Here is a 27,822-nt window from a genome sequence, read left to right as displayed (position 1 = left end):
TCTGGGTCACTGTACAGAGCACCGGAAGGCTGGCCTGGGCTGGGAGGCGGGGGCGAGGACCCAGTGGCTCTGGGATCCTGTCCCCAGGCCTGCTCCTTCCCTGACAGTGACTGCTGTGTGACTCCCTCCAGCCTCAGAGCTGCGGCTCCTTCATCTGCCTGCTGTGCTGGCTGGGCGTCACAGTCGCCAGGGTCCAAAACCGTGCTTGTCAGCTCCTTCCCGTATCCCCCTTCGGCCTCGCTCTCTGGGAAAGGCCGTGTCACCCTCCCAGTGACACAGCTTGAGCTCCACATTGAACTCTCTCCCTGACATATGCTACCCCGACTGAATCCTCTCAGTCTCGCCTCCCCACAACCCAACATGGGCTGCGCCAGGGAACAGGCCCCCGAAGCTCTTCATGAGGCCCTTGCGAAAGCCGCCTTTCCTCAGCTCTCTGCCCAAACCGCAAACCAATGGAAAAATGTAAGTTCTTAAAGCGCCACCTGAACAAGTCCTGCTCCTGCTCAAGAGCCGTCTGTGGCTCCCCACTGGTGACAGGGATGTGTCTGACAACCAGAATGATCTAGAGCACCAGGTCTCAACGTGCACAAAACTCAAATACACATTGAGCTAACAGACATACTACAGGGAAAACAGACAATCTGCAACAGTTATTAAAAACGCCAAAGCAAGGCGCCTGAGGGGCTCAGCCGGTTAAGCGTCTGCCTTGGGCTCAGGTCATGATCCCTGGGGTCCTGGGATCAGCCCCTCTGCCCCTCCCCCCACTTGTGTGCACACGCACTCGCTCGCTCTCAAATAAATAAATAAAATCTTTAAAAAAATAATACAAAATAACTAAAAATGCCAAAGCATGCAAAAGCACTATCTATATTGCTTGGGGATACAGGCGGATGCAGTGAAAGAATCAAGGCAGCTGAGGGCACGGTCGAGGTGCAGCTCAGCTGGGTTCCTGCAGGGGCAGGAAGGAGGTGGGCTGCGAGGTGGGCACGGGGACTTCACCATGTCAGTAATACTTTGTTGCTTAAGCTGGGAGGTCGGGGGAACTGTTATATTATCTATTTCCTTTTGAATGCCTCCAATACATCCTGCAAATCTCAGACTACCATCCTGCCTCAGCTCCTGCCTCAGCTCCTGCCCTGCGGCCTTGAATACCCTCCAGGCCTTCTGGATTTACTCGAATCCTAGGTATCCTTGGGCGCTGGGCTCAAAGCCACCTCCCTGCTCCCTCAGTGGCAGGGCCTTATCCACTTCTCCCTGGTGTCTAATCAGTGCCATGCATGGTGTAGGCGGACTCGGCTGGTGACCCAGCCTGCTCCTCCTGGTTCCTCCGCACCCCCCCCGCCCCGCGGTACCCCCCGCCCCAGCACAGCACAAACTGGCTCTCAGAAAATGCTGACTTGGTGCCCAGGAAAGGCTGGGGGTGGGGGCCAGCATGCCGGTGTTAAAGCAGCGACCTGGTGCAGAGTGCTCCATCAGCTCCGCGGGCCCCATGCCCGGCTGTGGACCTTGTGACGCCTGGTGGGGGCTTACGAGGTCCAAGCTGCAACCGCCTCTACCCCTGCTCTCCCCTCCCCTGCTCGCCCATCGGCTTCCCACGTCCCTCCCTCTTCCTGCTGCACCCACACACCTGGCCCAGCAGGGTGCTCTGATAACCAGGTCACCTAGACCCAAGGGCATGGGTGGGGCTGTGTCACAGGGCACCAAATCCCAACCTCCCAGGCTCTGGGGTCTGGGCCCGGGGCCCCTGAATGGAGGAGATGGAGGGAGCGCTGGACAGGGGTCTGCACACGCAGATGGAGCTCACGGGCTCATCTCCTCCCAACCTCACCTCAGCGCAGCCCTGAGCTAAGTGTCTCCCCACCAGTCATCTCCTGTCCACCCCCAAACAACCTGGAGGCAGCTACTATTCATTCCTCCATGTTATAGACGAGGACACGGAAGCCCGGAAAGGTGGGAAGGGGTCCACTCAGGATCACACCAAAGCGAGTGGTGGGGCAGAGAATCATCCCCAGCAGCCTGATCCTAGAGTTCACACTCTAACTACTAACATCCTCCCCGAACCCCGAATGAGGGCGGAGGATAACATGAGTGGGCCTGAAGTATTTTCGGGTAGACCCACCTCCTCTGAGGGCCTCTGTTGAGAAAAAGGATATGTCAGGGTGATTTCAGTGATGCAGACATGCGGCCCAGTATCTGGCCGCTGGGACCTCTTGGATCACTGGTTTTAGCCTTTTCGAGACCCACACTTGGGCCGAACTCATTACATGTGCTGCATTTTGCTGATGAATGCAGAGGGTCCGAGACCCCATGGACCTCAGGGTAAGACACCCTGAACTGGAGAATCCTGAAGGTCCCTTTCAAATCAAGGCTCTGATTCCTAATCCCGGATTTATGACTGGGTTGATGGTTCCATAGGCAGAAGAGTAGGAAAACAGAACAGACCCCAGCCAGGAAAATGTGAAGGTGAAGGAGTCACTGGGAAGAACCTGTCCCATCTGCTAGCCCCCCCACCTCGCTGGGAGTCACTGCTCCATCTAACGGGCCCCTACAGCTTCCTTTCTAATTTTGCCAGAGGCAAGAACCAGGAACGCACTCCCCGCCTCGGTTTCCCTCTCTGTGAAACCGGGTGCTCCTCCTCCTCCCTGAAGGAGCAGCTCAGCCTGGAAGGGTCACATGATTTACAAGATGCTGCTGACACCCCAGGGCCTGATGTGGGATTCAAACTCTCTGCCATGGGGTTCCCAGGCATTGTCAGAAAGGTGGGATCTGGGCCTGAGGCCACTGCATCAGAATGATCTGGGGGTGCTGGTTAAACAGGAAGATTTGGACCTTTTCCTCTTCTCCCTGCTCTCCCCGCCCCCACTCTCAGCCCCACCCCCACCCCCGACGCCCTGGCCCCTTGCCTGGATTCTGATTCAGCAGTTCTGGGGCCCAGAACTACCCACTGTCCCTTCACCAAAAACAAAAGAAAAGTTTCCTAATTGGTCTCCTGGGACTCAGAAAAACCGCTGTGCAAGTTTGGGTGGGGGTGGGGGCAGATTGCCTGGGGTGATCCCCTGCAGTTGCCCCAAGGGGCCCTCCCTGAGGCGTTAGGGCTGGGACACAGCTCCAGTCACCCCAGTGAGGGGTCACGGGCACACCTTTCACTCCCAGCCTCACTGAACAGAAGCATGGCTTCTCTGGCTTCTGAGTCTGAACTTCTAGCCCCATGGGAGGCCTGTGGGCCAGCTGGGGACTGAGACACAGCCCCTCCCCTCCCCCTGCTCCCTCAGACACCCAGTGCAGAACACACAATGGAGCTCTTCTTCCCCTCCTCCCGCGGGCAGTCTCCCCATCTGGGCCAGAGAGGCCTGAGGGCTCTCAAGTGTCAGTCCCACCTCGTCCTGGGCCCTGAACTCCACTAGGCCCCAACATGCAGGCCCAGGTTGCTGAGGCCTCTGGTCAAGGGGGCACTTTTGGCATCTCCTCTCATGCCCCCCAGGACACAGCCTGCCCCAGGCTTGGCACCTCTTTATGAAACCAAACCCAGAAATGCCTGTCTGAGGGCCGAGGGGCCTGGAGCGCTACTGGAACGGGGCCTGCTCTCAGGACCCTTAGGAACAGAAAGAGGCTCAATGTTTTACACTTTCTCAAAACTGAGGAAACCAAAGAAGATAATGAGACAGCTAAAAAGGCCCTAGGGAGGGAGTTTCCTGAAGCTGCCGGCAAGCCTGGAGTTGGGGGGGCACTTCCCCATTCCCAGGAGAGGGGCGGTACCTGCGCGGGTCGGAACAGGCCTGCCCGGGGGACCACGCGGCCGAGCTCCAGGCTCCATGCCGGCCCGCAGCCCTCACAGCCCTCTCTGGACTCCATCCATCTTCCCCAGAGCGAGGAGGAGGCCGGCTGAGGGCTCTCAAGGGGAATCAGAGGCATCGCCATGGCCGGAGGCCTCTTGGCCAGGTCTCAGTCCTGCCTGCGACCCTGGCCACCTGCCCAGCCAAGGCCCCTGGGTTTTGTTTGATTTGGGTTTGGGTCTGTTCCTTCGGCTTTCCCCTGCTCTCCCTCACCCCAGTGCCAGGCCCTCTTGATTCAGTCCTGTTCCCTGGGCTAGGAGTCCAGTGGGGGAATCAGACCTGTGGACACCTAATGTAAGAACAAGCCAGAATGTGCAGTGAAAGCTCTAAGGGGGAGGCCAGGGCCAAGGTCATGCTGGAGGCTGAGATGAATTTGGACTGGGGAGGCTGGGCAGGCTTTTCATTCATTCAAAAAACTTTTTAACAAGGGCTAACTGTGTGCCTGGCACTGTTCTGGACACTGGGATACATTACTGAAAGAAATTTCTTCCCTCCTGTGGCTCCGATTCTGGTTGGGGGAGGAAACCAATAAACCAATAGACAAATCAATATATAGGATGCCCTATGGTGATATGTACTATGGAGAACAATAAAGCAGGGTAGAGGGGATAGAGTGCAGGGGTGTGAGTGTTGCTATTTTTATATGGGGTGGTCAGAGCAAGACTCCCCAATAGGGTGAAATTTGAGCAGAGACCTGAAGGGAGTGGGGCAGCAAACCATGTGGCCATCTGGGGGGAAGAAGGTTCTAGTGAGAGAGAACAGCAATCGAAGGGCTCAGAGGTAAGACTGTCTTAGAGTGTTTAGGGAAGAGCCAAGTGGCCAGAGTAGGCATCTTGCAGAAGGAGCAAGGTGAAGAGCATAAAGGTGGGGTGGGGGATGGGCTGGTCACACAGGACCTTGAAGCCATTCGGGAGGGATCTGAGCAGAGAATGGCACATTTCTGACTTAAATCTTAATGGTTTCATTCTAACTGCTGCGCTGAGAATACGTTGGGGGTACAAACGCCAAAGGAAGTGGTCAGTTTAGGAGGCCAGGCAGGAGAGGGCCATGGGTTGGCCCAGGGTGACAACAGCAGAAGTACGGATAGGTGTGTTCAGATTTGGGATATATTTTATTTTTATTTATTTATTTTTTTAAAGTAAACTCTACACCTAACATGGGGCTTGAGCTCAAGACCCCAAGATCAAGAGTTGTATGCTCTACCAACTGAGCCAACCAGGTGCGCTTGGATGTATTTTGAAGGTGAGCTTTGAGAATGCAACAACATTTGACAGGTAGAGACATACGGAGGAAGGAAGGTCTGATGGGCCCCAGATGGAAGTGTAGAAAGAGTTCCAGGCCTGCGGAAGATGGCATTGGGCAGGTCTGCAGGGGGTGAAGGAGGGTCCCAAAGGCCTGGGCAGGGGTGTAGGCAGTGTGGCTCGGGGAAGGAGGCACCCACTCAGAGCCACGCTTTGGAAACTACCCTGCAGCCAAGGGGCCGCTGTGGATGCCGGGGCTGTAGCTCCCCAGGGTCCCAAAGGCCTGTGAAAGGAAAAGGACCCTGCTCCCCTCATGCAGGCTGCGCTGGGGATGGCCCAGCCCACTGCCTCTGCGCAGTCTTCATTCAGGTCACAAGCAGGTGGGTCATTTACTTCAGGGCCCTCAGCCCAGGATTCTTGCCGCTCCTTGAAATCAAGCCAGTGGGCCTCACAGGCCCCAGAGAAGGGGTTCCTCTTGCAGAAATAGAGCAAGCAAGGTCTGCCCCAGGGACAGTTGGTTTTACCTGGGTCAGGAGAATCAAGAAAGACCCTCTCTGCCTAGGAATGAAGAGGGGGTTTGGTCAGGGAGGATAGAAGGGCTTTGGCAGCTAGGACTGCCCACCCCAAAGGCTGGCTGTCATCTCCTTTCTCAGTTGTGCAAGACGTTCCGAGCCCCAGACGAGCTCAGCTTTGTTCCCCATTCACCGCTCCCCCCCCCCCCCGGAAGACAGAGGCTCTGCTCAGGGCCCCATTCTTTTTTTCTTTAAAGATTTTATTTATTTATTTGACAGAGAGAGACACAGCAAGAGAGGGAACACAAGCAGGGGGAGTGGGAGAGGGAGAAGCAGGCCTCCCACTGAGCAGGGAGCCCAATGTGGGGCTAAATCCCAGGACCCTGGGATCATGACCTGAGCCAAAGGCAGACACTTAACTGACTGAGCCACCCAGGCACAGGGCCCCATTCTGCAACACCTTCTCAACTACCACTGAGGAGGCAAAAGGGCAAAAGGGAAACTGAGGCACAAAGCTGGTGGCACACATGGGAGAGTCCCACGCTCCTGATCCCAGCCTCCTCAGTCACCCCTGCCACTCCCTGGGGAACTTGTCGTGCCCTGCCTCCTGCCACAGTTTGGGTCCCTGTTCATGCTCCTTTCCCCTATACTTTGAGAGCAGCAACCAGACTCTGTTCATATCTGTGATCCCACAATCCCAACCCAGAAGAGTTAGGAGTTCACTGGATGAATAAAGGGATGTGGGATTTCCTGAGGGGTGGGTGGACAGGATAGGCTTGGAAAACAGGAGAAGTAAGGAAGGAAGCTCCAGAAGGAGCCTGGCCAATGCCACCCTCCCACCCACTCTACATGCTCCAGAATGAGCCGTTGCTAACATTTCCCAAGCACTTACTATGAGCCAGACCTTTGCATTTGTATGCACAATTTCATTTGGTCCTCACGGGATCCCCATGAGGGAGGTACAATCACCATGCCCATTTTACAGATGCAGATAACCGAGGCACAGAGAGGCTGAGTTATCTATCCAAGGTCCCGTGGCTACTAAGCAACAAACCTTAGGATTCAAAAGCAGATTCGTCCAACCCCACATGCAATGTGCTTCACTGTCTCCCATGCTCCCATGTGTGTGTCTATCTCAGGTTAGCCTGGGTGTACCCTCCCTGATGCCCAGGCATCCCCATCCCAAGACAACTGTGGTTATGTCTGAGGAAAGCCCTTTATAAAATTTTCAAACACCACTGATTACTTGTGGTAATCATTAATTACTTGTTATTAATGATAACTGCTCTTCTCTTAGTATTTCCATCACCTGCTTTCCAGCCCCCAATGGAACCCTCTATTTGTGGTCCTCCCAGCCACATGTTTAGGGTGGAGTGTGCCCCGCACTCTGCCCCTTCCCATCACAGCCTGTCCCATCCTATCCCCCCCTCCCCCTCCTCCCCATCCTTCCTGGAGGCAAACCCCCCCCCCCCCCCCCCCCCCCCCCCCCCCCCCCCCCCCCCGGCAGCAACACCTGCCCATTTCCCCCAGACCATTTCCTGCTCACACCCCCTGTCCCTCCCAGCAGCCAACAGCCTCTCCCCCAAGGGACTGAACTGATTGTTTCCCAGACCGTGGAGGGGCAGGATCTGGAATTCTGATTCCAGGCACGCCCTTCTGCTCTGCAAATTTGGGGAGCTGATTCCAAGGCAATAGGGAGATCCAGACACAGGAAAGCCCAACAGAAAAACCGAATTCCAAAGAAGTTCTCTGAGAATTCCAAGTTTGGGGAATTTGGAAACTCCCAGATCCTAAGTTCTAGGAATACCCAGACCCTCAGGATTCGGAGAAGGCGATCTTGGAAATTCTTATTTCAGGACTTCTGATTCCAGTTCTTTGGGAAACGTTTCTTTTCCACTTCCTCAGGCCATTTGTATGACTTCAGTGTGACTGACTTTGAAAGCCAGAAGTAAATTTAAAAATCCTTCTCCACACAGAGCTGTGAAATTCCCAGAAATTTTATGGGGAAATTTTTTTTTAGGTCCCAAATACGAAATTATTTAAATATCTGTAAATCTCATTATTTAACGCTATTTGCAGAGCAATGGTGACTTGGTTGGAGCATTATCAAGAATGTGACCAATGTTGGGGTGCTGGCTGGCTCAGTGGGTATAGCATGTGACTCTTGATCTTGGGGTCATGAGTTTGAGTGCCGAGCCCTACGTTGGGTGTAGAGATTACTTAAAAATAAAAAAAATCTTAAAAGAAAAAAAAGAATGTCACCAATGTTTGAGCCATTAGAGATGTGAATGCCCCAAAGGCACCCATGCAAGATTCTCTCTCCCCCCATGCTTTTCCACTTTTCCCCCCACTAGCCCTTGTATCTACTCCTTAGACTGAGTTTGAGTAGAATCCCAGCGCTGAAGCTTCTTGGAAGATCTGGGGTGGTCTGGGGAGGAGGGATAAATTGTACAATGTCCTCTCTGAAGCTCAGGAAATTCCCAGGCTTAGGCCCTCCCCCAAACCTGGCCAGTGGCCAGGGCTCCCACAGTTCCCGTCCCCATCATAGCTGTCCTCAAGCTTGCGGTCCTGCCCCCTAGCCCTGGCTGGCTGCGGGAAGGGATTAGGGGCCCTAGGAAGCCTTCTTGTGGTCCCCCCCCACCCCTTTAGTGTCTCCAGGCAGATCAGAGCTGGTTACCCCCCTTGTCTGGCCCAGGAAAGGGGAAAAGTAGGGGGAAGGAAAGAGTGAGGACCGGGGGAAGGGGGTCTGACAGGAAAAAGACATTGGAGGTCAGCGAACCTCCACAAGTCTGGCTGAGTGAGAAGGGTCGGATTTCACAGCCTGGGGCTCCAGACACGGGCCAGGGTGGGGGAATAGAAGGAAAGGGACGGACCTACAGAGTTGGGACTCTCGCTTGGGACAGAAGAGCTTACATTGTGTGGTGGGGAGCTGGGTGTTGGGGAGAAGGACAGGGACACATGGAGGGAGCTGGCGGTTTCAAGTGACACTTCGATGGTCTGAAGCATTCCTTCTCTTCTGCACCTGCCCTCCTTTTCCAGCTCCCTGTCTCCAGCCCCTCATCTGGCTCTTTTCCCCAGATGTCCTCTCATGCCCCCTTTCCCTGGCCTGCCCCTCCAATCCTTCCCCCGCCCATCCCAATTTTCCAGCCCCCCCCCAACTCCTGCTCTTCTCAGTTCCCCCAGATCAGTGGCTTCTCCAGCCCGCCCCTTCGATCGCTCTTCTCTGGCTCTGGTTGTCCCAGCCCCCGTCCGAACCCCCAAGCCCTACCCCCGGCCCCCGCCTCTCAGCCCCCTTTCCGCAGCGCGCCCGCCGCGGGAGCCCGGCACTAACCCGATTCGGAAGAGCAGCCGCTTGCTGCGCGCCATGAACAGGCCGCGGAGGGTCCGCCGCGCTCGGCAGCTGCGGGGGCTCACGAGCAGGACGAGGACAAGGAGCAGCAGCCCGCAGCCGGAGACCCACAGCCACGGCGCGGACCAGCCGGGCCAGGCCATGCTGGGGGCAGGCGCCCGCGGCCGACCGGGGGCGGGCGGGGCGGGGCGGGGCGTTGCTAGGCGACGGCTCGGCCCAGGCCCCTTGGCAGGGAATCGGCGGGGTTGGGGCCCCGCCCCCTGAACTGCCAGCCTGGGGGGCCGTGGGGGGGCATCCTGGCCCCGCCCCGCTCCGCGACTCGCGTTCGAACCCGCCCCCTCGCCACCCTCGGCCGGGCGTAAGCCCCGAATGCCACCCGCAGGAGGCGGCCTGGCCCCGCCCCCGCTGGCCGGCCCGGGAGCGGCCTCCGGACCTGCGCCGATCCCGATCCAAGATCTCCAGAGGGCGGGGAGGCGGTCGAGGCTCGACGGGTGCCCCCCCCCACACCCCCACTCTCGACATCCTCCCACCTTCCCCCAACAGGGGACTCTGCGAGAGGCCCTGGAATGGTCCTCTTGGCGGGAAATCTTAGCCTGAAACTTTTTCAGCTGGAAGGAACCTGGAAGATCATGTGGGTCAATGGCCATTCATTCACGTATTCATTCACTAAATTACTATTCTGTGCCCTCCTTTGCGCCAAACACTGTTCTAGGCTCTGTGGATGCAAGGGTCAAAGACACACAGCCTCTACATTCCTGGAGCCTGCAATCTAGATTCTGGCAGGGAAACAAACCAAATAAGCCAACAAACAATTATATACGCATTTATTTATATTTATATACACACATATATATACACTCCCACACATATGTACATATTTGTGTGTGATTACAAAGTGTGCTGTGATAAAGGGAGCGAGCAGAGGGGCCAATGATAAGGAAGACAGAGGACCAATTTAGATGGGCGTGGGCCTCCCTAAGCAGGTGACCTGTAAACCATATACCCTTAAGGATGAGAAGAGACCACAAAGGTCAGAGGGTGTGATTGAACCAGGATTATGCAACAATGGGTGGCAGAGACAGGAGTAGGACCTTGGTATCCTGCCTCCCAAGCCCAGTGGAATTTCCACATCATTCCCCCCACCCACCCCCTGCTCCCGCCCCCTGCATTGCTGCCTTCCTGATGGGTTCCAGAAGTTGTTGAGGTCAGTGGGAGGGAAGTAGATGCAAGGGCAGGCATGGTGACATCGACAAATTTGGGCAAACCTTCTGGCTCCAGCCCTAGCCCTGGCCCAGCACAAGAAGGGAAGGAAATGCTGCCAACAGTCAAGTTAGCTCTCTCCTGCTGGGAGTTGGCTGGGGAGGGAAGCAGGTGAGGCAGTGCTCTTGTTTTCTTCCCTGCAGCCTGGGCTCGGGCCTAAGAGGCTGGATAAGCTGACCCCCAAATCACACACTCTCTCCCTCTGATAGACAGCTGGATCTAAAGGCTGGGTCCCCAGCGTGGAGAGCAGAGACATATAGGATCCTTACGCACAATAAATTGGAGGCCTCATCCTCACCCTCAAAAAAGCCAAGAGATGGGTTGAGGTATCCCTAAACGGAACTGTAATCCCAACACCTAATGCTGGCTTCATTCAGAAACCCCAGACATGCATGGACTTTCTTTTATATGGATACATCTTGAGGGCCAGAACCTATGGCCTTCTCCCTCCCTGTCTCCTTGCCCACGATCCAGCTTTTTCTCGGGGCCTGGCACACCAAAGGTCTGAATAAACACGTATCAGATAGAATGGAATTAGGCTTCCACCTGTGATTAGCTTCCCACCTGTGAGTGCCGCGCAGGAGGTGGAGAGGAGAGAATACCGACAGGCTACTTTGCAGAAGGCCCTTCCAGGCCAAGGGACTTTGTATGTCTCTAAGTCTGTGTCTGTACATGCAAAGTGAAGAATTATGAAGCCTTATCAAAAGTCATTGTGAACACACCTTTCTGCAGGTAAGGCTGTGCCAGGCATTATATTGGGAAATTAAAACACAGTCTCTGTCATCTGAAACAGGAAATGCAGGCTCAGCCATGAGCCTGCTGAGAATACAGAATGATCGAATTCTTACTCTCCAGACACACACACACTGACAAGATTATAGATAATCATCCAAGATGCATTTTATGAAATACATGGTGCCAGGACAGGGCTGGGGATAAGGAGTGAGGGTGGGTGTTTTAGGGGCCTCATGTGGGCTCAGGAAGCCCTCCTCTCCTCCCCTGGACTGTTCTGGAAGACTTCCAACATCTGCTCCGAATCTGCTTTAAAGATTTTATTTTTTAAGTAATCTTTACACCCAACGGGGGGCTCAAATTTACAACCCCAAGATCAAGAGTCTCAGGCTCTACTCAATGAGCCAGCCAGGTGCCCCAAAATCTGCTTTAGTGTCATCTCCTCTCCCATGAAAACCTTCTGTCCCAGCCAGACTGATGCCTCAGTATTCACCTCCTCCTGAACTTACACCTTATATTACCTAACTATTTGTCTTTCCCTGAATCCATCATATTGCTCCACATCCTTGAGACTTTGCACATGCTGTACCTTCCGCCCGGAGTGTCATTCATCCTCTGTTCCCCCAAAGACTCAGATCAGATGTGCTCTCTTCAAGAAAGCTCTTCTCGAACCCTCCGACCCCAGCATGGGCTTACGCATGGGCCCCTTGTGCAGCTCTAGGTCTCGTCCATAATCCTATCTTTCAATGCAATGCCTCATGCTATATATATAGATATATATATTTGTTTACATGTCTATCTCAAGAGTCTAGAGTCTAGAAGACTTTACTGTCTTCCTGAAGAGTAGGGAGTATGATTTAATTGATTCATCTTTGAATCTCCAGTGTCTGGCGTGGTACCAGATGCATACTAAATACTCACAAATGTTCTTTGAAATGTCCCAATGCCAAGGCCCCTGCTTAATGACACCAAGCCTATCTCTTCCACTTTCTCAGATGCCATTCTTGCCCTTGTCACCATGGACCAGGCACACTGTTCCTCAGATGGGCCAAGCTCATTCCTACCTCAGGGCCTTTGCTCATGCTCCCTCTTGGAACAGGTAGCAGCTTCTCATCCATTGGGTTGGAGCTCAAATGCCAGCCCCGCCGTGATGGGAATAGCCTGTATCCTGAGCTGACTGATGATTACATGGCTTATCCCAGGAGCCCCCCACAGCGGGGTTTTTGCCTCACAGAAGACATGTGGCCAAGTCTGGAGACATTTCTGGTTGTCACAAAAGGGAGGGGGAGGTGTGCTAGTGGCACCTGGTAAGTAGAGGCCAGGGATGCTGCTAAACATCCTACGCTGAACAGGACAGCCCCATGACAAAGAATTATCCAGTCCCAAATGTCAACAGTACAGAGGTGGAGAAACCCTTGCATACGCAAGTGTGAAAATTCACCAGCTTGTGCCTTAAAAATGCGTGCACTTACCATATGTAAGCTATACATCAAATTAAAGAAAAATGTGACCCTCTCTGAGAGGCCTTCGTTGACCACTCCGTCACTGTCGGCTGTATTGCTCTGCTCACTTCCTTCATCACGCTTTTCACACTATGATGTTATTTTGTGATTCTCATCTGCCCCCCCCCCCCCCGCTGGAATGAAAGCCCCATGAAGTCAGGGAAGGATCTATCTCTGCCCCACTGTATTCTCAGTGGGGTGCACAATGCCTGGCTCAAAGTAGATGACAAGCATCTGTTGAATGAATGAGTGAATGATAGAAACCAAGAAGGAATGAATGATAATTTGGTTATTGCCACTGAGCCCTGTGACCGTCAGAAGACTAGCGTTCTGACCAGTGGGTTGAATCCCTGCAGGACTGACGTGCAGAAGCCATTCCCCACTCAGGAGGGCGGCTAGTGAACAGGGAGTTGGGACAAGCCTGGTGACGGCCCTTGGTTCATAACATTAGGGGAGGCTGCAGGAGGGCCAAGTCTGAGGAACCCTTCTTTGCCCATGACCTCCTCCCCTGAGCAGCCCGGGGTGCATTGCCAAGGCTAAGGTTTGCCTCTGCGACTCCCCTAGGAGAGACCCCCTTAATCACCTGGGTCAGGTGACTGAGAGTGTGTCATTCTGGCCTGTGATGGGGGGCTTTAGAGCTTAACTCACAAAGAGTAAGCCTCCCTGCAGGTTCCTGGGGGGGGGGGTAGGGGGTTCTCGAATCTGCCCCTTATCCACTTTGCCATCTCAGTTTCCCTGTCCCTTGTGTCTGAATCCTGTCTTCCCAACTGGCCCGGGACCTTCCATTAGGATCGAGAGCCTGCCTTCATCTTGCATCATAGCTCAGGCTTGATGCCTGGCGCTTGGCTGGCGGTCAAGAAATCATGGTATTGATGGTGGTGATGATGACGTCGATGATGATGAGCGGTCAGGAAGGATCTGAGACAGTTGGAGCTGTTTGAATGTTAGAGAAAAGAGACATCTTGTTGGACCAGTGTGGAGAAGTGAGTTCAGTGTAGAAAAGGCAGCCGGATGCAGCAGCGGTGGCTAGGATTATCTGGCCCCCCCTCAGCCCAGCCCCATATCTGTTGCCCCCATGCCGAGCCCACCTTCCCATTGTGAACCTCCCTCCAAGGCGCTGTGCTGTACACTCTGGAACCCTGGTTTGCGTGGGAACAAGTCCCACCCCACTGCCACCCCCCTGACATCTATTTCCGTCCTCCCTCCTGCTGCCCTGCCTTCTGGAGGGGGAGCCTTCAGCCTCCGACACGTGTCGTGTGCCATTCCAGGGCAGGCTCACTGATCCTCCTGCCTCGCGTGAAAACCTCTCTCCAGCCCTCCTCAGCAGCACAGTCACTGACCCAGCCCAGACTCTGAAGAGTAGACACCTGTTTTTGGTCTTCCTGCCTGCTTCCTGTCATAAGGGAATTCCAGCAAGCATGGCTCATTGGAACTTTCAGCTCAGCTGTTCTCAAACTTCAGAGAATCTAAGAACCACTCTGGGAGCCTGTTAAAATACAGAATCCTGGGCCTCTCCCCAAAAGATTCCAACTTGGTAGGGCTGGCTAGGGCCCAGGAATCTGCATTTATCATAGGTTACTCTGAACTCTGCCTTGGCCTCAGTTCCTGACCTCACTTCTAAGGCCTTCAGTGCAACTGAATGGCCTACTCACGTGGTCACACCCTGGATCCCCCTGGAACTTCTCTACCTCGGAAAACCTCTAGTCCAGTGTCCTTCCCTCTGAACCCTCAGCCCCACTTCCTGTACTCCTTTATCTCTAGCCCCTCAAACCGTATGTTTTCTCCCAGCCCCTTAGCTCCTCCTGCCCACATTTCCTTCCCAGTGAGAACCTGGGTTCAGTCCCTGGAACCACTCACCAGCTGAGGAAACTGTCAGCTTCCTCACCCCCTTGGCCTACCAATCTTTAGCCTACCAATGTCCAGACCTGCCTGGACCAACCTGACAACCCACCTGCTCTGCCCCACCCTCATGGACAGGGCTGGAGAAAATGGCCATCCCATGTGAATGAGGGTCTCTACCATTCCGGCCTTACTGGGACCCCCAAAACCAATGCATGACAGTGCTTTGACTTTGCTGAGATACCTGCTCATGACCCCAGTTGCTACTGGAAACGTCAGGCCCACCTCCAGTTCCTTTGCTTCCAGCCAATATCCTTAGAGGAAATAATTTCTGTGCCCGCCCACCCCCTACAAATTGTGCTGCTTCCATACACATTTTTAGAGGAAATGCTATTAGCCTTGCTCATACCTTCAACTGGTGTTCCTGCTGACCACTACTCTTTCTCAACCTGTGAGCAAATGTGAGTATCTCATTGCCTTAAAAAAACTTCCTTGACTTTGTGTCCCTTTCTAGATTCTGTTCTGCCATTTATCTCGACACAATTGAGCTTCCTGAAAGTTTGTCTCCATGGGTTTGGTAGATTGCATTTCAGTTCTCAATTCTTTTTTTTTTCCCCAGTTCTTAATTCTTCATCTCTCCCTGTAAACACATCCCTTGTCATGTGACTATGCACATTTCAATAAGGGTGCAATATATTTCCCCACACCATTGACATTGGGCTTGGTTTTGTGATTTGTTTCCGCCAGTGGAATGTTAGCAATGATATAAGCAGAGGTCTTAAATATGCAATTGTGGTTGAATCTGGTCTCTATATCTATGCCTTTTGCTATGAGACCATCCCTCGGGCAGTTGCTGGTCTAAGGAGGATGAAAAACACATGGAGCCAACCTAGACCCTCCAGCCCAGCCCAGCAGATCCCAGCCTAGATCAGCTGAGACTCAGCCTGCCCGCGGATGCATGAGAGAATAATACTTATTGTATGCATCTCAGTTTTGGATTTGCTTGTTATGCAGCATGATTGCAACACTAGCTGATGGAGACAGTGGGATGCAAAAAGATTAGTTATTAGTTATTAGTGTCCAGGTGCCGGAAACCTGATGCTTGTATAACTGACCAGCTATTTGGAAAAGAGCAATTTAGATCTGTGCCTAACAGAGTGCAGCAAAATAAATTCCAAGTGAATGAAAGTGTTAAGGACATAAAATTAAACCATACAAAATTAGAGGAAATTTAAATACATTCAACCTCTGGACAGTGGAAGACTTTCTAGGGCTAAAAGCAATAGAAGTGTTTTTCTAATTTTTTTAGTAGGCATCTATTACTCTTAGACAAAAAGCAACTGAAGATCTAACAAGGGAAACAATTACCCTTTTAGCTACTTAAAAAAATTTAAACCTTTCAATTAAAAGAAAAACCATGGGATGCCTGGGTGGCTCAGTTGGTTAAGCGTCTGCCTTCGGCTCAGGTCATGATCCCAGGGTCCTGGGATCGAGTCCCATATCGGGCTCCCTGCTCAGCGGGGGGGCCTGCTTCTCCCTCTCCCTCTGGTGCTCCCCCTGCTTGTGCTCACGCTTGTGCTCTCTCTCTGACAAATAAATAAAATCTTAAAAAAAAAGAAAGAAAAACCATGCATGGGCAAACAGAAGAAAAAGCCAACAACAAAAACGTGGAAAATATTTGCCTCAAATTTGTCACAGAGTTAATCTACTTAGTAAATAATAAAGACCTTTATAATATAAAGACCTTAATAAATAAGAAAACAAAAAGCCCCCAATTAACAAAGGTGTGGCAGATCCTGCACGGTGATTAATGCCCATTCTCCACTCCCCCTTTTTCCCTTGTTAACCCCTATTTTGCCAGCTCTCCTATGAACGGCCATAGCTTCCAAGTGAGCCCCTCCCCAGGCCTGGTGGGTGGATCTTGACTGGTCCAAGCCAATTGGTGCATTCTTTGCCCTGCCATGTAATTGGTTAGACCCAGGAATGTGATGCAATTCCTGCCATTAGATAATAATAGCAAATATTTATATAGCACAAATCATATGCCAGGTACTGTTCTAAGTGCTTTAGGCAGAAAAACTCTCAGCTCCCACAACAGCCCTGAAGTCAAATAGTTATCATTCCCATTGTACAGATAAGAACATTGAGGCACTGAGAGATCAAGTCAATTGCTCCACGTTGCATAGCTGTGAGATGGGGTGGGAAATAGGCTGCAGGCCTTCTAGGAAGGTTTTCCTGGTTGTTGAAGAGGAATACAATAGGACTGTGCTCTTTTCTTGCTCCAGGATGCTGTCATCTGCCTGTGTGCCTGGAACTGCCGCAGCCATTTTAGGACTAGGAGGGAGCCACCTAAGAGGATATTGCAACACGTTGGAGATGGCAGAGCAAAAGTGAGGATCCAACCAATGTCCTTGAAGATATAACCAAGTCCCTGAATTAACCAGTCTGGATTACCTTGCCCCTGGACTTCTCATTACGTGAAATAAAAATAGTCCTTATTGTTTAAGCCACATTTAGTTGTTTTATTTTTTGTTTTGTTTTGATACTTGCAGCCAAAGACATTCAAACTAATACTGTGGGTAAATTGTCCATTTTAATATAAAGTGGGGGAAAAACAGGATACAGACATGTATAAATTTTGTATCACTGATAAAGTTGCTGTAAACAAAAATGCATAGAAGGAAATCTAAGATGCTACCAGTGATTGTTGATTGATGGACTTCTGGGGTATCGCTTGTTGTCTTTTTCTTATATTTTAAAAATATTTTCTGCCCTACTATAATGAGAATGTTTTACTATTTTAATAAAAAATTATTTTAGGGGATGCCTGGCTGGTTCAGTCGGTAGAGCATGTGATTCGATCTCAGGGTCGTGAGTTCGAGGCCCATGTTGGGAATAGAGTTTACTTAAAATAAATAAATTAATTAATTAAAAAATACATATATATATAATTTTATTAAAACAAAGAAAGCAGTCCTCCTTCCTGTCTTTACTTTTCACTTCGCACTGATTTTTAGACCACTCAACTGAGCTTCTGCCCCACCATTCCATCCTAATTTGGCTCTGACTCCTAGAACATCAAACCCCTTGGGGCATCTGGCCAGCTCAGTCCGTAGAGCGTGCGGCTCTTGATCTCGGGGTTGTATATTTGAGCCCCACACTGGGCATAGAGATTACTTAAAAATAAAAAAATCTTGGGGCGCCTGGGTGGCTCAGTCGTTAAGCGTCTGCTTTCGGCTCAGGTCATGGTCTCAGGGTCCTGGGATCGAGTCCCGCATCGGGGTCCCTGCTCAGCGGGAAGCCTGCTTCTCCCTCTCCCGCTCCCCCTGCTTGTGTTCCCTCTCTCGCTGTGTCTCTCTCTGTCAAATAAATAAATAAAATCTTTAAAAAAAAAAATCTTAAAAAAACATTAACAAACAAACAAAACCCTTTGTCACTGTTCAGTCCTGGTCACCTAACCTCTGGGCAGAGCCTTCTTTTTGCTCCGCCTTCCCTGTCACACTCTCTTCTGACTGTCCTCCCACAAGCATCCCCTTCTGCTGCCCTCGCTCCTGTTCCCCAGAGCTCATGACGTGGCCCTTTTACTTCCTGAGTCACATTCACTGCTCCCCCTGCCTCCACTTGACATAGAACGTATCGCTCCCAGAAAGGAACGTCCACCCTGGTTTCCCTCTCGAGTTCCAAATCGAAATGCCCATTCTCTTTCTGGTCATTTCTAGGTGTGGCAGGGCAGGTGTAGGGGATCCTCAGTCTCTTTCTTGGCAGAAGGGACTGAGGATCCGCACGGAGCTATTCTGACGACTAACCTTGATTACCCAAGTAAAGCACACAGTGCAGGGTTCATTTGCAGATATTCATTCAGTGATGTTATTGAATCTTGTATGTTTCTTGCAACATCGATGTCTGGTCCTTGTGGGCGTGCCAATACACATTTTAGGAATGGGCGCAGAGGGTGTGATCCTTGCCCTCCATTTCCCACTGCCATCACCCAAATTTGGGCCAGGGTCCTAACACCCGGCCCGCCCACCGCAGACACCTCCGGCCCCCATCCAGCGTACAAAGGCTATCAGACAAAGCCTTTGGAAGCCCAACTCTCCATCAGGTCTGCACCCTCCCTGCTCAAAGCCAGCGTCTACACCATTAAATTCACATTGCTTGACTTAGCAATATGGCTTCAACCCAGTTTTCCAGCATCTTATGCTCGCGCTGCTCCCTTCCACGTGCTCCCCACCCCTTCAGTAGGTCTGCCCTGGTCACTGTCCTGGATTGTTTGTCCCCTACACCTGCCCCACCAGGCCTGGAGAAATCCCCCAGGCACTCTTCTCTGGGTACCTTGTGCCCCCACACGGCCAAGGTGATCTAATACACTCCCGAAGCCCCTGGAACTCTTTGAGGCTGATTCTCAGTCTGGGGAGTTCTGCAGGCTCTCCCAGGGGGAGGAAGGGGGGAGCGTGAAGTCAGTCCCCAGGGAGACAGCTACGTCCTACCTTGGAGCACAGCTCCTTGAAAGCTAAAAGTGAATTCAATCTCCCCTCTGAAGCCCCTTCTGATCACCACAGCTTATGCCCGGTCACTACTCTATCTCCACGCTCTGGAGAAACACCTGCCACATAGTTGTAAACAATGAAATGAATGGTTTGAAAAGTAACCCTCACGATCTTCTCCCTTGAGCTGTGGTGGAGTCCAACTGGGGGAGCCACTGTACCTTGTTTCCAGGACTGCGGCCTCCCCAGTCTGCCCCTCATCCCAGCGCCCAGTACCGCCCTGGACCGAGGGCAGAGTACCAAGTGCTTTGCTCAGTCGCCAGGGAAGGAAGAACAAACCCAGCGTGGATGCTCGTCTACCGTGCACCAGGCGGGAGCGGCACCCTTGCGCGTGTCCCTCCACTGTTCCAGCCACTGTGTAAGGCAGGCGATGGTGTCCTCGTGTTAGAGATGAACAGACTGAGGCTCGGCCGGGCTAAATGATGCACCCCCTCACAGAGCTAGTAAGTGACAGAGCCCGAATTCGGTCCTAGTTTTATCTGACCCCGAAGTCCAGGCTCATCCCACTGATGCTGTGTTGCCGGACTCGGCCAGGAAATGGAGAAGCCACTCAAACCGAGGACTGGAGGAGAGCGCTGTGAACGGATTACAAGGTGACGCGCAGGGTACAGGAAGCCCAAGGGATAGTGCCGTTCCCCAGGACTCTGACAGGGGGGTCCTGGCACAACCTGTAGGCCTGACAGGTGAGGGCATGGAGCAGGGGTAGAACTTGGAAGGACAGAGATGTGTGGACAGGGCCACCTGACCTTTGGTTGAGGGATGAGCCGGTCCATGGAGACCCTTCACGAAGGAGAAGAACAAATACCCTGACTTCACGTGCTCCTCGACTCCCCTCTCTCCATTGGCCAAACCCAACCGAAGCTGGAGGACAAAGGGCCCACGGATGCGTCCACCCAGGCCAGCTCTGAGCAGTGGAGAAGGGCAGAGATAGTCGTGGGGGACAAAGGAAAGGTAGCCAGCCAAACGAGGCCAAAGAAGTTATGTGGGTTTGGGGTGGCTGTGGGGGGAGGTGCATCGATTCTCCAGAGGTGGAGATTCCGCCACCACCTTCCATCCGACGCCCGAGACAGCTCCTAACGGCCGCCCTGCTGTCCCGCTCACACCCCAGCACATTCTCCGCTCAGAGCCAGGGCATCTTCTTAAAACGAAAACCGAATCATGTCTCTCCTCGGCTCGAAACCATTCAATGGCTTCCCTTTGAAGTAAAATTCAAAATCTTTAACGAGGCCCAAGAGGTCCTGCAGGTCTGGCCCCTGCCCAGCTCCCCAGTCTCCTCTTAGGCTGCACCCCAGTGCTCACCTCACCTCAGAGTTCCCCGAGCACCCCAGGCACTTTCGGCTTCGGGGTAACCTCCGCCACCTCCACACAGCTTGTTCCTTCAGTGGAGAATGATCACAGCGTGCCCGCATTGCCACACACACCCCCCCCACATCACATATGACACACAGACACACATACCACCCACCGTCCACACACACCCACACCACACACCACACACCACACACATCCATATCCACACACACACACCCCACACACCATATACCATACACATCCACACACCATCCACACACACACATCCACACCACATACCACACACCACACACCATACACATCCGTATCCACACACACACACGCACATATACCACACACCATATACCATACACGTCCACACACCATCCACACACACATCCACACCACATACCACACACACACACGCACACACCCCCCCCACACACCATACACATACATACCACATACATCCACATTTGCACACACACACCACATACCATCCACATCCACATACACACACCACACACTACACACACACGCACACGCACAAACACAAACACCACACACATCCACACCCACCGCACGCGTATCTGCACATACACACGCGTGCACGCGCGCGCGCACACACAGCTTGGCTGACTCGGGCTACTCTTCAGTTGCGCCCTCACAGGGCAGCTGCTTTGGTCTCTCCAATCTCAGGTACTCTCTTACGACCCCGAGTCCATTTTTCTTCAGAGCAGGTATTACTGTTTGTAATGATGTATTTGCCTGTGAGACTAGTCGCTAATGTCCGTCGTCCCCACTGGACTGCAAGCTCCAAGAGGGCGGGAGCTGTAGGTATGGTTTTCCCCCCCCGTCTGCCTGCGCCTCGGGGCAGGGCTTAGCAGAGTTTGCCCCACAGCCCCGCAGCAACACTTGCTGAGTCGGTACAAAAGCACTGGGTGTGAGGCCTGTCTCCGGAGTGCCTAGCCCTGAGCCTGGGCATGCCATTCTACTTCTCTGTGAGCTCAGTTCCTTTTCAAATTAACCTCTTATTACGGAGAACTTAGCTAAACAGAAGAGAAAACAGTATAAGGAGCTCTCCTATTCCCATTTCCTAGCTTCCACACTGGTCAACTTGTGGGTTTGGTTTCTTTATCTGTAGGTATGGGAAATTAAGGTGACTTTTGACCATGACTCACAATAAGGACATTTTACATCAAGACTCATACACAGGGGTGCCAGGGTGCTCAGTTGGTTAAGTGTCCGACCCTTGATTTTGGCTCAGGTCATGATCTCATGGTTGTGGGATGGAGCCCTGTGTGGGGCTCCACACTCATCAGGGAGTCTGCTTGGGATTCCCTCCCTCTCCTTTTGCCCCTCCCCCCGCTCGTGCGTGTGTGTGCTCTCTCTCTCTCAAATAAATAAAGCTAAAAAAAAGACTCATACACAATAGATGTATACATAAAACTAAAACAAAGTTACACGTAACGATAATAGGGCTTATGTTCATATATTTTTCTGGCCTATTTTTTTTTTTTTTAATGTCGGTATGACTCACTTAATTGAATTCGCTAATGGGTCATGATGAGCAATAAAAAACACGGCACTGGATGATCTTCCACCTATGTAGACAAATTGTTAGGGTTCTCCTTTTTCTTGCCAAGAGATGCTAGCCAGATCCTGCCCCCTAGTGGTCATGTTTGGGAACTAAGCGTGTGTTCCTAGAGGTCAATTTTTGACTTGGGAATAAATTAATTTCGATAAAAAGTGCTGAGTTCAGGTCCTAGGCCAGGCATCTGGGGAAAAGTGGGCGGGTGGGGAGTCTGAGATGAATACAGCATAGACCTTGACCCCCAGATTCTTCCCGCAGTTGATGACCAGCATAACTGCCATACATCCGTGCTGTCCAATATGGTAGCCACCAGCCACATGCGGCCAGCGAATACTTGAACTGTAGCTAGTGCAACTGAGAAGCTGAATTTTAATTTTATCTTATTTCAGTTCATTTAAAGTTAAATGTAAAAATCAACACTGATTTCAGTTACTCAAATATGTTTGGAACAACCTGGGTATGTGAATCTACCTTTTCAGCTGTACATTTTTTTATAAAATCTAGATAGTCAGTATTTCTGATGAAAATTTGACATCCAAATTGAGATGTGCTGTAAGTGTAAACTATGTGCCAGATTTCAAAGTCCTAGCATGAAAAAAAATCCTATCAAGAATTTTTTTATACTTGGTTAAATGTTGAAATGATGCTTTTAGACAAATGTTGGGTTAAATAAATTATTAAAATTCATTGTACCTGCTTATATTTACTTTTTTAAAATTTATTTTATTTTTTAAAAGATTTTATTTATTTGAGAGAGAGAGTGAGAGAAAGAACATGAGCGGGGTGAGGGGCAGAGGGAGAAGCAGACTCCCCGCTGAGCAGGTACTCACCCCCCCCCCCCCCAATGCAGGGCTTGATCCCGGGACTCCAGTATCATGACCCGAGCTGAAGGCAGATGCTTAACCAACTGAGCCACCCAGATGCCCTTATTTTTACTTTTTAAATGGGCTTGCTGGAAAATTTTAAATTACTTAAGCGTTGGTCAAATTAAGCTTGAAAAGCTTATGACCTCACCTGGAAGAGAATGGGCCACCAGGCAGCAACATCACCTGGAGCTCATTAGAAATGCAGATTCTCAGGTCCCACCCCGGGAAGCAGAATCTGCATTTAGACAAGAACCCCACGTTATCTGTTATGCACACTGAAGTTCGAGAGAGCTCAGTGGCGATCCAGGCTGCAGTTCTCTGACAGCTTTTGTTCGCTCAGTGACACGGGAAGGAAGGCCAAGCCTGAGAGTAAGGCTGTGGAGAAGAAGCTGGAGCTTTGAAGAGATTGACAGAAGTGTGGAGTAATTATCTAGGGCAGGAAGGTCAAGATGAATGCCGAGAAAAACCCAAGTCTTGATGAACTCAGGGAGATCTGTCAGCACCTTGCATGTTTTCCTTCTGCCTTTCAGCTGTGTGCGGGCAGCGTTCTGAGCTCCACCAGGCAGGGGGGCAAAGGAGTGCAGGGATTCCCACAGGGGATCGGGATTGAAGCCGGTTAAGGAGGGAAGTGAAACGGGGAGGGACAGGGAAAAGGAGATAAGACGCAGAAGCTGTCAATCCTGGTGTGGTCACAGAGTTGTTGCTGTTGGGGTTGTTGAGCTGGGGAGATAGATGGTGATCAGAGTGTGGGCGCTTGACCCTGCGATTACGGAGGGGGCACAGTTACTGGCAAGGAGAGACCTTAGGGCAGCTATTATCTTGGGCTGGGAGTGAGGGAAGAGGAAATGGCTGTCGGCTTTGCGGAGTGTGGTGTTGTTTAGACAAATGCAGGTAAGATATGAGGAAGGCCTTCTTGCGCAGGAGAGGTCTGCAGAAGCTGGGAATCCCCTGGCAGGTCAGGGTGACCGAGGAGGCCAAGGTCCACGGGCAGCAGTGGGCAGGGCGAGAGGGCACACCTTAGCTACCTCAAATTCATCTATTCTGGTCCTGTTTAGTCTTCCAAAGGCAATCACACTGCTGGCTAAACTGAGGGGTGTGCTCATCACTGAGTCACTGCGTTTCTCTCTCACCGCCAACCATTACAGTTGACAATTTTTGCTAGGCCCCAAGCCCTTGGAAGCTGCTATTTTGAAACATTACACCCTGTATTATTACCTCCCTTTTTACAGAGAAAGATACAAGGCTCCCAGAAGTTCAGTAATAGGCCCGGCGTCACTAACGCGATTTGAATAGAGCCCAGGTCTGTCTAGCACCAAAGCTGGCTGAGAATCGGATTCACCAGGGGGCGTTTCTTTCAGCCTCCCCTGAAGATTGATTCACATTTCTGATTCTAGAAAGAGGTATCTCCCAAGGAATGGCCATGGTTTCCCAAGCCGTTGGGGCGATTCTGATGGTCAGGAATGACTGGAAGGCATTGCCATGCACCCTGGCCGTGGTGCGGTGGATGCCACGTGGGCTCCGTGGCCCGGCCTCTGTCACAAGGTGACACATCTAGGGAAGGGGGAACTCTCTCACCTAACCTGTTTCCAGTTCTACCTCGCTGGCAAGATCACTAACAACAGCCCCACGTGCATGCCTTTTTCAGTGCTTATCACGTAGCTGACTTCATCTGAGGCTTCAAAAGTGTAGGAGGAAGGAAAGAACAGTATGATTAGACTCATTTATAAGTAAAGACATGGGCCCCAGGCCTCACAGCCATTGAGGGGCAAAGCTAGGACAAAATTCTTGTTCCTGGCACATTTAAATCCACTATTCTTTCTTCTCCCGATTTCTTTATGAAAGTGCTGACCACTGTTTATAGATAATAAGACTAATTTTCAGGGGAAAGAGCTCTAATGCCCTCCCCCACCCCAGCTTGGCGCATTAGAGTCCCTTTAATGCAGGCGCCTGGGTGGCTCAGTTGGTTAAGCGACTGCCTTCGGCTCAGGTCATGATGCTGGAGTCCCGGGATCGAGTACCACATCTGGCTCCCTGCTCAGCGGGGAGTCTGCTTCTCCCTCTGACCCTCTTCCCTCTCGTGCTCTCTGTCTCTCATTCTCTCTCTCAAATAAATAAATAAAATCTTTAAAAAAAAAATTAGAGTCCCTACGGGCGCCTGGGTGGCTCAGTCGTTGTGTCTGCCTTCAGCTCAGGTCATGATCCCAGGGTCCTGGGATCGAGTCCCACATCGGGCTCCCTGCTCAGTGGGAAGCCTGCTTCTCCCTCTCCCACTCCCCCGCTTGTGCTCCTGCTCTCGCTATCTCTCTCTCTGTCAAATAAATAAAATCTTTAAAAAAAAAAAATTAGAGTCCCTTTAATTCAACAGATATGGGGCAGGGCTGTCTGAGGCTAGGGATGAATGAGACTTTGTCCTTGCCCTCCAATGGCGAGAAAGAGGCATATTTACCCCCATATTTACTTCTGAAAAACAAAAGGGAGCTCTTTGGAGAAAGTGAGTGATAAACGAAAAGACCTTTCTCGGGTGGAGTGACGCATAAGCTCTAAGTGATCAGGCACAGGGCAGGAGGAATGTATAGGACAGATTACTGAAGCCCCGGGGCTGGCTGCAGAGAAAGCTGAGCGTTCCCGGGCCACTCCCTTCTGGTTCCACCTGGGCTCCAGGGAAACCACTCCAGGCCCCACCCCCCCCACTCCTGCCAACCTCCCCTCTCCAATCACTAAGCTCTGGCTGCCCCGTCCCTACAACAAACATCAGCCTGATTCCTTTCCTTCCTTCTACTCTGCCTCCTGCTGCCTGATTTGACTGAACTTGATTTGACTTTCCTCCTGGGGCAGGGCTGCCAGAACACAAGAAGCCCAGGTAAATGTGCACTTCAGATAAGCAATGCACACTTTTTAGTCTAAAGTGTTCCCAAATACTATACGGCACAATGACACACACTTATACAAAAAATTATTTGTTGTTTGTCTGAAGTTCAAATATACCTGGTCATTCTGCCTCTTTATTTGCTAAAGCTGGTCCCCCTACTCCAGGGGCACCATCAAGCCTCCCACGCCCTTCCCGATTTTCCTCTAGATGGCTGTTGACAGCCACATGCCTCCCATTGCCCCGGAGGTGAAATCTCAGTTCTGACCCCCTGTCTCCTTGCTCAGTCCTGTTTTTTTTTTTTTTTTTTTTAAAGTAGGCTCCATACCCAGCATGGAGCCCAACATGGGGCTTAACTCGTGACCCTGAGATCAAGACCTGAGCTGAGATCAAGAGTCCGATGCTTAACCGACTGAGTCACCCAGGCACACCCCCGCTCCGGCCCAATTTCTTAGCACTCCCACCCCACTCCACCTGCTCAATCCTAGATTGCTGGGATGTAGGGGCCCTAAACCCCTTGCTTAAGATGTTGTCCCCAAGTGAACACTCCTTCATCCCAGCACTTGCCAAACTGTCAAAATGAAAATGATGTGGTCTTTTACCATCTCCCCTAGACTGTGAGTTTCTTGAGGACAGGGGCTGGGCTGCGTCCTTCAGTTTTGTCATCTCCAGAACCAGAAATTCCTGTCTGCTTGACACACAGCAGGGGCTTAGTTAGTAATCTGCTGAGAGTCTTATAAATAAGGCCTTTATCCCTTTTATCCAGGGATAAAAGGGGGTCAAGAGAAGGAGACATCATTCACTGAATGCCCATGGTATGCCCTGGGCCAGGTGCTTCGTTTCAGATTCTTGTAGGATTATAATCTTGATTCCATGATCAGAAAATGGGCTCAGGAGAAAGCAGGCAGCGAGGCTTGTCTCTACATTCCCCTTTCCCATGAGGCGGATGTGATTGCTGGCTGGGAAAACAAATCTCCCTGGAGACTGTTCTGGCAGTTCCAGAAAGTGGAGGGTGCTTTCTGGAGAACAGGCCCAAGTGTAGAGGACATGAAGAGGTGCCCTGAGATCTGGCCAGATTCTGCGGAGCTTTACATTTCACCCGGGGCTCTATTCTGCTATCAGAGAACTTGCTCCTGTGAGCTCTTGCTGGTAAGCTCACGAGTTGGGAGGGGACTTCCTAAAATGAGGTTCGTGGCTCCTAAGATCTGAATTCACATTGAGAGCTGGGGTGGCTGGGGGAGGGGGGGCTAGCCTGCCAAAATGTCCACAAGTCCCCCTAAGTAACTTCTACTTAAATTGTATCTATATGAATAAACATACAAACTGTGTGTGGGGGAGGCAATTAAAGAATCTCTATTTTAATTGGTTTGAAATATACAATCTGAGTGGTAATTTTGCTTACTATGCTTACTGGTAGGCACAATGCTTTCACTTATGAGCTTCCAGGTAAGTCCATGGGCCCCTCCTTCCTAAGCTAGACTGGGCCACCAGAGAGAATCATGTAAAGGAAAGTGCTTAGTGATGGGTCTGGAATCAGGAGGGCTTCCAGCTGTGTTTTGTCAAGTCTACGGGTCCCACCCCTGCCATTCAAGAAGTTAGAGCCCTAGAGGCTGTGAAAGACATCCAGTGGTAATGTTGATTTGTAGCTATTAGCACTAGATAAGCACCTGAAATTAAGCTGTTCATCGACTGGCAGCTTTGGCGTAATGGAAAAAACATGGACTTTGCAACTATACAAACTCGGGCAATGTTTCAAAAATTCCCAGAACCCGTTTCCTGGTCTGTAAAATGGCACTAGGAGGGCATCCTTGCCTTAGTGGCTGGGAGGGCTGAGATGAAGGCCCGGGAGTACTAGTAACCTACCTCCCAGGTCAGGATTTCTGAGTCTAAAATACCTGCTTTCCTGGTTGAACTAACTTCAAGCAGGAAATGTCCTAGTTCCCAGGGACAGAGAGATTCCAAGTCCCGTCTTTACATCTGGACGTTTGAAGTTTTAACCCTGTGAAGTGCGTTTGGTTTAAAAGAAGAGAACTGTCAAGGATGTTCACCACGGATTTATGTCTAATAATGAGAAACGAGAAACAACTGAACTGTCTTCCAGTAAGAAATTGGTTGAATAAATCAGCACAGCTATGTGATAGAATACTTTGCGGCATTAAAACCATGCTTCTGAAGAATTAGCTAGTGACAAGAAAAATGTTCATGATAAAATGTTAAGTAAAATAAAAGCAATAGATAAAACATCATACAATACGCCCCACTCTGGAAAGATAAGTAAAATACATGGACATGGAAGGCAAAGAAGCACAAACGCAAGCGCTTTCCGCTGGAAGTCGGGAGGCGTGGAGAGAACAGATTTTCCCCTGTGTGTCTGTGTTTTCTAAGTTTCCATCA

The 27,822-nt window shown here is 51.3% G+C and overlaps 1 protein-coding gene across 4 annotated transcripts in view; it reads right to left on the bottom strand.

Moving 5' to 3' along the window:
- The window catches only part of PNKD (PNKD metallo-beta-lactamase domain containing), a 59,355-nt gene that overhangs the window by 11,383 nt on the left and 20,150 nt on the right, over window positions 1-27,822 (bottom strand). The window contains exon 1 of one of the 4 annotated variants that reach the window (XM_036083104.2): window positions 8,918-9,109. The exons of 2 other annotated variants lie outside the window; for them this stretch is intronic. In XM_036083104.2, the coding sequence (XP_035938997.1) occupies window positions 8,918-9,078 (161 nt within the window). In that variant the 5' untranslated portion in view covers window positions 9,079-9,109. Of the gene's footprint in view, window positions 1-8,917; window positions 9,110-27,822 lie in introns of those variants that run through there. One more of the 4 variants, XM_036083102.2, reaches the window with a different exon arrangement.

Source organism: Halichoerus grypus, chromosome 4 (assembly GCF_964656455.1).
Source record: "Halichoerus grypus chromosome 4, mHalGry1.hap1.1, whole genome shotgun sequence".
NCBI lineage: Eukaryota > Metazoa > Chordata > Mammalia > Carnivora > Phocidae > Halichoerus > Halichoerus grypus.
This window is presented reverse-complemented; position numbering and strand designations above follow the sequence as displayed.